The sequence below is a fragment of the Antechinus flavipes genome, chromosome 6 (assembly GCF_016432865.1).
Source record: "Antechinus flavipes isolate AdamAnt ecotype Samford, QLD, Australia chromosome 6, AdamAnt_v2, whole genome shotgun sequence".
Classification (NCBI taxonomy): domain Eukaryota; kingdom Metazoa; phylum Chordata; class Mammalia; order Dasyuromorphia; family Dasyuridae; genus Antechinus; species Antechinus flavipes.
Genome location: NC_067403.1, coordinates 165968419 through 165978382, shown reverse-complemented (window position 1 = coordinate 165978382; position 9964 = coordinate 165968419). Strand labels below are relative to the sequence as shown.

General features: G+C 38.9%; 1 protein-coding gene across 12 annotated transcripts in view; it reads right to left on the bottom strand.

Moving 5' to 3' along the window:
• Nucleotides 1-1811: 1811 nt before the first annotated feature.
• Nucleotides 1812-9964, bottom strand: part of CCDC158 (coiled-coil domain containing 158) — a 127796-nt gene continuing 119643 nt past the window's right edge. For 9 of the 12 annotated variants that reach the window (XM_051967409.1, XM_051967408.1, XM_051967410.1 and 6 more), the window contains 3 exons: nt 9765-9947; nt 3386-3493; nt 1812-2017 (listed from right to left, as the gene is read on the bottom strand). In XM_051967409.1, coding sequence (XP_051823369.1) covers nt 1941-2017; nt 3386-3493; nt 9765-9947 — 368 coding nt within the window. In that variant the 3' untranslated portion in view covers nt 1812-1940. Of the gene's footprint in view, nt 2018-3385; nt 3494-6469; nt 7385-7471; nt 7853-9764; nt 9948-9964 lie in introns of those variants that run through there. The other 3 variants (XM_051967415.1, XM_051967418.1, XM_051967416.1) reach the window with 3 other exon arrangements.

The following is a 9964-nucleotide window of genomic DNA, read 5'->3' as shown; positions in this document are numbered from 1 at the left end:
ATGATTTTATGTTGATTTATTAGAATGAGGTGTTAATCTATACCTAGTTTATCAGACTACTTTCCAGTTTCCCAACAGTTTTTATCCAATAGTAAGTTTTTGTCCCCAAAGCTGGGAATTTTAGGTATATCAAATAGTAGATTGTTGTGCTTATTGTTTCAGTTTAGTGTCCCTAAACTAATGAACATCTTTGCTTCACTCAGTCTTAGTGGAAGGTTTCTAAGAACCCTATTGCAAATAATGCTTGCTCTTGAGTTTAGAAACTTATCATTTTACAGAAAAAATGTATTCCTGTGCCTCTCCTATTATAATCTGCATTTGCAATAAAAGTTATGTGATAAAAGAGCTCTTTGAAGGGAAATGGGGATGGGGAGTCAGAACCAGAAGAATTTACAAGCTAATACTACCATTTAAAATGCTTTCTAGTATTTTGTCAAAAGCTTTGTCTGCATCTATTGAAATCATGAAGAACTAGATGGTAGAGTAGATAGAGTACCTGAGATCTGGTGTCAAGAAGACTCAAGTTCAAAACTGGCCTCAGATATGTGCTAGCTATGTACTCATAGGCAAGTCACTTAACCCTGTTTGCTTTAATTTCCTCAATTGTAAAATGAACTAGAAAAGGAAACATTAAACTCATTCAGTATCTTTGCCAAGGAAAGCCCAAGTAGAATCATAGATGGGTATCACTGAAATGACTTGAGCACCAACAAAATTGAAATTACATGATTTTTGTTATTTTCATTATTGACATGGCTAATTATACTTGTAATTTTCTTAATATTGAACCAACCCTGCATTCCTAGTATAAATCCAAACTGGTCATATAGTCTAAACTTGCTTTTCAGAATGATTGACTAATTCATAGCTCTACCAACAGTGTATTAGTGTACCTATTTTCCTACATTCCCTCCAACATTTATCATTTCCCTTTTTTGTTATCTCAGTCAATTTGATGGGTATGAAATGATAGCTCAGCATTTTTAAAATTTGCATTGCTCTAATTATTTTCTTTGTGATCTTTGTAATATATTGCTATTATTTCATAAGGAAGTATTTTAGCATTTACATTTTTTGCATCAATATCAGGCAAGTTGGTCTATAGTTTTGACTATCCCTTATTTAGGTATTAATATCATTTGCGTCTTAAAATTTGGTAAAGACTTTTTTACAATTTTTGTGGTACTGGAATTGGTATTTGTAAATCCATCTGGTCTTGGGTTTTGGTTTTGGTTTTTTCCTACCTTAGGGAATTCATTACTGTTTCATTTCAAACAAAAGATAAAACTAAGGTACAAATCTGAGAGCTCCTCTCTGAACTTCATTTAAAGATGGCATCCACAGAATTTCCATCATTCGCCACCCAGTTTCTTTACTGGACTTCATGATCTCCGGAAATTCTTAAAAATTAAATCCATTCAGAAATACCTTTTCGGTTAACCCTACTTCTGCAACCCTCCCCTCCTCAGTCTGATTGGAAAGGGTGGAGTATGGACATTGCAGAGCTTCTTCCTGGTTCTTTTCCATTTAAGGGTGGAAGCCAGGGAATTCTTACCATTTCCCACCCAAAGATGCATTTCTGGACTTCACCTGGGAATGCCCAGAAATTCTTTTATTCTGTAAGATGGAATGGAAACTCCCACCTCCTCAGATAATATTCCACAGGCTTCAGCATTTCATCATGCTCCTCCCCAACTTTTCAACTTCTATTTGCTCGCCCCATCACTTCCTCATATAAGATTATGATGACAGGGACTCTTATGCACAGAGTTTAGTGCAGTGCCTGGCATAGAGTGGGCGCTTAATAAATGTTTATTGACTCTGACTCTGACTCTTTTATTAAACTTTCACAGAAAAAAACCTTCCACAGAATAATAAGTATGTTTAACATGACAGCTAATCAGGCATAGTCCATATGTAATAATGAAGCAAGGGATGGTTCATTTCAATAGCATCTTCTCTTGATCTTTTACTTTTTGTATCCTTTTTTCTTGATTCCTGATCATTGAAGACATTGCTGAAAAAGGTAATAAAATACAAGTGAGTCTGGCTGAGCAGAGAAGCATATGAAATTTCAAGCTTCTCAAAAGCAGAGCTATAGCAATTTGGGGACACAGAACAAACTTCATGAACCATGCCCTCAAATGATCTTTTTAAGGCAAATTTATTGAGGAAGAGGCGAAGAGATACCTGAAGCTTTCATTGCTGACAAGGCTGCCTCCAAGGGATTCAAGGTGAAGGCAGCTCATGGAGTTCATGAAGAGGGAAGCTATCATAGACATACTAAATATTCTTGCTAACTAGGTGCAAAGTTCACTTGGCATTGTAGGACTCCAAATTCAGAGAAGGAGCTCTAAATTTCAATGCCCTGGAGCAAAACACCATTAACTTGTTCTTGTTACAGCTTTATTTAAAAAGTCAACTTACTTAAAGCCCAAGATAACTGTCTTCTGAGCTTGATCAATTTTATCTGGCTTCCAACTTCCCCACCATACTACCATTGCTCCCTCCAGGTCACCAAAATTCCCTGCCCCTTCCCTGATCTTTGCCATCCTGCTCTTTCTGGGTCTCCTGTGTGCTGAACTAGAAGCCCGTGGTTATCGTATTATGGCATCTCTGGCACTTACTACCGGTGAGATCTCCCGTAAGTCAACCTCCCTTGTCTCAGTTTCCTCCTCTGTAAAAGGAGTTTGAGCCAGATAGCTTCCGAGATCTAGTTCAGTTCTGCATCTATGATCTGTGACATGATCATAATTTCTAAATCAAAGAGACCAGAGGAGCTAGCATGGGAAACAACAATAACACATTTGTAAAGGCCTTTCGATCCTACCTCACAAGTCTCCTCACCAGCTCCTGAGTTTTACCTTGGACATTTGCCATATTTCTCTGTAAGATGCCAGCCCTCTAGGACAAGGTCTGCCTCCGTTGTATCTTTGGAAGCCCAGTTGCTGGTGTAGTTACCTGGCACCAATATTTACCTTGTGTCATTAAGGAAGGTTGAATTGAACTGAATTGGCCAAATTGTGTATTGCAACTGCACAAATCAGTCACCAAACCTCTCCTGTGTCGGTCACTGTGTTAGGTGATAAGGTTACAAAGACCAAGAATGAAACATCAGAGAAGAGAGCACTGAAAGAACCTATTTGGTTTTGAAAGACTTTTAAAAGATTTCTCTAATCATTTTATTTTTGTCTCCCAATTTCTTACTGTGTTAACACTGCTGGCTCTCCTCTGTTGCGATTAGGGAAGCAAGTTCTCACATCCTTCCCATACGTAAGGCACATGCTTATGAAGGTCACTTGTGAACACACTTAGAAGGCTTTTTGGAGAAGAACAAGCCAATTTTCTTAAAAGCCAGGAAAGGCTCCCCAATAGCATTCAGTACCTTGGTTTTTCATTTGTAAATCTTCTACCAGATTTTGTAAACTTTCCAGTCTGTTCTGTAGCTTCCTACAGGTTTTTCCAGTTGTTTCTACTGGTTGATTCTGAGAAACTAACAACAAAATTTAAGCATAAAATCAGAAGTTATTACCAAAAAATCCATTCATAGCCAACGGTTTTCCCTGTAAAGTACTGACTAAAGGGCCAGAGATCTCCTTTAAAGTATGTGACCCTGGTGGGCATGGTGGTGCCCTGGGCCTGAGGAGGCCAAAAGCGCTAAGCTGCAGTAGGCTAATGCAGTTGGGGGTCTGCACTAAGTCTGGCATTAGTATGAGCCAATGGGAGGGGGGACCACCAGGCTGCCTAGGGAGCAACAAATTCAACCAGAATGGAAAAAAAGCAGAATAAAGAGATCATGCTTCTTGGGACCAGACCTGTGAGTAGCCACTGACCTTCCAGTCTGGGTGAGAACAGGAGCCCCAGTCTTAAAAGCAAAACAAAACAAAGGAATCTTTCAAATACAAAGAAATACAAATAAAACCAAAGAAATGGAATTTGTTGTTTTAAAAAAAAAAGTCCAATTTACTCTCATCTAGGCCTGGGTGAAGGGAATACTCAAAATTTAATGAGCACTCTCACTGCAACAAAAAGTTTTTTATTAGCAAGCCTGAGTGACCTGGATATTTCCTTGATGGGGATTGGCCTAGCATAATTTAAATCAGGCATTTTATTTTTTCCCCTGAGGCAATTGGGGTTAAGTGACTTGCCCAGGGTCACACCACCAGGAAGTGTTAAGTGTCTGAGACCAGATTTGAACTCAGGTCCTCCTGACTTCAGGACGGGTGCTCTCTCCCTGAATGCAGGTATTGTTAACACTTTTGTGTTAGGGTCAGAAGTGAGGAGTGCATGATAGTGGGATGGTTGGAGGCCTGTTTTCAGCCTCTGAACTGCAGAGACGCCAGCCGAATGATGCATGCAGGAAGAGTAAGTATAACTGACATGATATCGTTGTGGCAAAAGTCAGAGAGGGTCAGAAACCAGTGTGGATCTCTTAGACTTGGATCCTAGACTTCATTAAACCCTAACAAATATTTGATCATGAAAGTGATCATTCAGGAACTAGAAAAGGAAGCAATCTTGAAGAGCTGACTGCGCTTCCTAAAGGATGATCTCACTTGATGTCTTTTTTTACAGGTGAATGAGACAGGAAGAATAGAGGGATGCTGGGATTGTAATTTAGAGATATTAGAAAAGGATTTGAGGAGGATTCTGCCACTTTTTTTAGATACAGATGAAACAGTTATAGATACATTTGGTACTCATTAAAATCAACTTGGGAAGCATTTTATAGTCTGGACTTGATTAACATATTTATAAAGGTCTTTTAATAAAGATACAGAGAGCCAATTTATCAAATATGTGAAAGCAATAAAAGTAGAGCCAATAGCTAACACATTGGATGATGCTGGTGGTTATTTTCTGCAGGTCCTCAAGACATAGTCCCTTTTCTCTTTTTCATTTCTCTTCCTTTCTCAAAAAAAGATTTCTGTCCATAGGCAGACAACTTTAATATGTATTTGATGTTCCCTCAAATATTCTAGCTTCCAGGTTCCTCAGTTTACTGAAGTCCAAAGATATACTGCTCCATACTACTCAAAGCTACACAGAGGGATGGGCCCATGTTCAATCCAGCCATCACTGCAAATAGTCATTTTCCATGTTATCTTTCTATCAGATCATCATCTCCTATTATTCCATATCTCCCTATGCCACATTCCTCCTAAGCCTAGAAATCTGTTCGTTCCCTAGTTCTTTACTACACAAAATTCCACATCCAGTATCTCTCCTGACCTCCAGCCCCCCAATCACCACTAGCCTATTGGACATTTCTAACTGGAGGCATCTCAAATTTAAGATATCAAAAACAGAACTCAGAATGTACTTCTCTTCCAAACTTTTCTAAAGCTGTTGAAGATATCACCATCCTTCTAGTCTTTCAGGTTTGTAATCTTGGTGTCATCCTTAATCCCTGACTCTCATTCATTACATATCTAATAGATTACTCAATCTTGTTTCTATCTCCATAGCATGTCTCACATATTCCCCCTTCCCTTGCCTTACATAGCTATAACCCTAATTCAGGCCCTCATCAAAACTCACCTGGATGCTTGCAATGACTTCCATGTTCATCTACCTCTCTCAGGTCTTTACCACTCTATCAGTATCAGGATCCATACTCTACACTGCTACTAGACATCAAACTAAATTGTTTTTCTTTTATATATAGTTTTCTTTCTGTTTATACAAGTACATTCATTTTTAAAAACACATTTCCTTATGAATCATGTTGGGAGGGAAAAATCAGAACAAAGGGGAAAACCACAAGAAAAAAAAAACAAAAGAAAAAAATAGTGAACATAGCATGTATTGCTTTACATTCAATATCCATAGTTCTTTCTTTGGATGTAAACGATATATTCCATCCAAAGTTTATTGGGATTGCCTTGGATCACTGAACCACTGAGAAGAACCAGGTCTGTCATAGTTGATCATCACACAATCTTGCTGTTACAATAAACAATCTATTCCTGGTTTTGCTTGTTTCATTCAGCATCAGTTCATGTAAACCTTTCCAGACCTTTCTAAAATTAGCTTCTTCATCATTTTTACAGAACAATAATATTCCATTACTTCCATATACCATAACTTATTCAGCCATTTCCCAAATGATGGACAACTAGTCATTCTCCAAATCTTTGCCACCACAAAAAAGAGGTGCTACAAATATTTTTACACATGTGGGTCTCTTCCCTCCTTTATGATCTCTTTGGTTTACAGACCCTGTAATGACACTGCTGGATACACAGCTTTATAGCCCCTTGGGTAAAATTTCAAATTGCTCTCCAAAATGATTGGATCACTTCACAATTCCACCAACAATGCATTAGTGTCCCAGTTCTCCCACATCCCCTCCAACATTTATCATTATCTTAGCCAATCTGGAGGTGTGAGGTGGTACCTCAGAGTTGTTTTAATTTGCATTTCTCTAATCAATACTGAACTAAATTGGTTTTATTTTCTTCCCTCCTTCCTTCTTTTCTCTTTTTTTCTTTGTACATGGTTCCTACATAGAGACATAAAAGAAATGATATAGATGCTGTTTCCCTGATTTTTTGTTTTTGTTTTTGCTTTTTTGTTCTTTTTTTCTTCCTTCCCTTCCTTTCCTCTTTTTTCTACATGTGTAGATGAGGGAAATGCTATAAATGTTTAGTTTTTGGCAAAGTATAAAGTCTCTCATGACAAAGATGAAGGGAAATGTCCTAAAGAGGAGGAGAGTTTGACAGATTCAGGACTGGCTGAATGGCTAAGCCCAAAGAGTCATCATGACTAGCTTAAGATAAGCATAGCAGGAGGTCCCCAGTGGAGGACTCCAGGGAGCTGGTCCTGTGTTGTTTAACTTCATTTACAATGAACTGGATAAAGAAATGTTCACATTTACAGATAAAAGAAAGCTGAGGAGAGCTAAACAGTGATGACAGAGACAGAATTCAAAAAGATAAACACATGAAAACATTGAGCTGAACTAAATAAAATTAAATTTAAATGAAGTTTTATTTTGGGATTCAAAGAACCAACTTCACAAGCACAACAGCAGAAAAGCATGAAAAGGCAGCAGTTTTCCTGAAAAAATTTGGATAACTCAGTGACCTGAGAGTTCAATAGGAATCAAAAACATATAATATTGAGCCAAGAAATGTAATGTGATCTGTTGTAATAAGTAAAGTATCTCCTTTAGCAACCTTAAAGTAAAAGTTCAGCCTTGCTTGGAATATTCGGTTCAGCTGTGATGACACATTTGAGGAAGGACATCAATAACCAGGAGACCATCCAGGGGGCACTGCTAGATGCTGACGGGACTCTCCTGCCGAGAGAGTGGCCGAGGGGTGTGGATGCCCAGATCCCACATACCGGCTCCAGAAAACCCCTGAGGCTCACAACAGACCTGGTAATGAGGAGGAAAGGCCATGACCAACTCATGTAGGTCAATGCTTCTGCTGTGGAACTGTATAAAAATTCAGGCCACAGGCAATGAGAAAAGAGGCTATCAGGCAAAGGGAGTCAGAGTGGCCAGAGACAGGGCATGTGTAGCCTGGGAGACAAGGTGGCTAGCCAGTGATCAAAGCCAGAAGCCATGGAGCCCAGGGCAGGCAAACAAGACACATACGGGACAAATTAGAAGTAATCCCAGAGGGAAGGCCCTGGTATTGAGAGATCAGGAAAGGCTTCTTGTATCTAAGACTTGAAGGAAGCCAGAAAAGCATGAGGTAGAGATGAGGAGGGATTTCAGGCATGAAGACATCCAGAAGAAAATGCCCAGAGTCCGGAGACGACATTTCTTGTTTGAGGAACAGCTTGGATGCTCATGTTACTGCATCATAGAGTCTGTATAGGGCAGTAAGGTATAAAAAGACTGGAAAGGTAGAAAGGAGACAGGTTATGAATACCTTTAAAAGCCAAAAAGAAGATTTTATATTTAATTCTGGTGCTGGGAGGGAATCATGGGAGTTTGCTGAATGGGATGGGGTGGGAAGATCAGTTTGACAGACTGCCACGGGGGAGAGGCCTATCTATGGCAGGGAGACAAGAGCAGCTACTGCAACACTTCAGGTGGGAGGTGATGAAGGCCAGGGTGGGGGCAGTGTCACAGGAGAGAGTGATTTGGCAGCCACAGGCACAGCCCATTTTATTGTGTTTCTCAGATATTGGGCTATATGTGGCAAGCTTACATGTTCCAAATCTATAAATGTCACTGTGCTGAGGCAGTTGGGGTTTAGTGACCTGCTCCGGGTCACACAGCCAGGAAGTGTTAAGTGTCTGAGATGAGATTTGAACTCAGGTCCTCCTGACTTCAGGGCTGATCAGGGCAGGACTGCGCCATCTTGATGGCCCTAAGGGCCACTTTCCCAACAGCACATGCTCATATTATGTCCGTGTCACATTTTGATAATTCTCACACTATTTCACTCTTTTACATCATTATTATATCTGTGATCAGTGACCTTTGATGTCTATGGTAAATGCTGTCATGCTCTGAATGCCCACTGTGCAGCAGTTCCTGTCTCAGTTTCTCCACCTTTCTCTCTTCACAGGCCTCCCTATTCTCTGAGATACACCAATATTGAAATTAGACCAATAATAACATTACAAAGGCCTCTTAAGAGTTTGAATAAAGGAAGAGTCAAGTGGCATAGCAAACTTCAATTAAGAAATTGCCATGCCACCTCAGCATCAGCAATCACCTTCCCTAATCAGCAGCAGCCACCAACATTACGGCAAAACCCTTTGTTAGCAAAAGATAGCAACGTGCTGAAGGTTCAGATGATGGTAAACCTCTTTTTTTAGCAATTAAGTTTTTTTAATTAAGATATATACTTTAAAAAAAGATACAATACTATAGTACACTTAACAGACAAGTGTAAATATCACTTTCATATGCACTGGGAAACAAAAAAAATTTCTGTGTCTCACTTTACTGAAATATTTGCTTAATTATGGTGGTTGGAACCAAATCCACAATATCTCTGAGGTATTCCTATAATTTGATAGGAGGTGAGAGAATGAGGAATTGACCATGATATCTAAGTATTACTTGGGTGACTCAAAATGGTGGTGATGCCCTCAATAGTAATAGCAAAGTTAGGAAAAGGGATAGGAGGTGGGTAGATGGTGAATTCAGTTTTACATATGTTGAACTAAAGATGTCTATAGAACATTCAATTCACAATGTCTCATAGGCAACTGCAGATGAGAGATTTGGAGATCAAGAGAGAGGTTAGGTTTGGATAAATAAATCTGAGAATCACCTTCATAATGATAAAAATGAGGAAAGCTAAAGAAGAAATAGGAAAACGTTCAGAATGGTGAGGAAACGTGTGGCTAGATTTTGATTTTGGCATTCTTTTGCTTTTAGATTTAGTAAAAGAATTGGTAATAAAAGAATAAAAACTTTTGACAAAGTTGTTTAATAATTCACATTGACACAAAGTGCCAAGAATAGTAACTTGCAGTTGCAAGAATTGGGACTGAAGAATGCTGAATTTAAAAGAATTGCAAAAATATTTAAACATAAAAGAAAAAGTATGAACTATTGATTTATAGGGAAAATACCAAATCAACTGATTAATATATGTAAGTTTTAGGCTACCTGCTTTAAAAAAAAAAAGAAAGAAAGAAAAAGAAAAAAAGGCTCTCATCAAGTTAAAGTATCAATGGGTTATTTTGGTTAATAAGACTAAGACCATAAGAAATCTCTATGTGAAAAGACATTTATAGTAACAGAAAAACAACAATAAGGTCTTTCCACATCATTGGGGTACCCATACCTTTAATGTCAGACGGATGGGTTAGTTTAGCAGCTCTGTAGTCTGATTTGGAGGATAGAGAATCTTCAGCTGAGCTGGTCAAGTGGGGGTGCGCTGGAGTCCTCTCTGTGCTCTTGGGCTCCTGGGAGAATTTTTTAGGGGAAGTGCCATAGCGGCTCCCGCCAGCTACAATTGAAGGACTTACTACAACACAAGCAAAA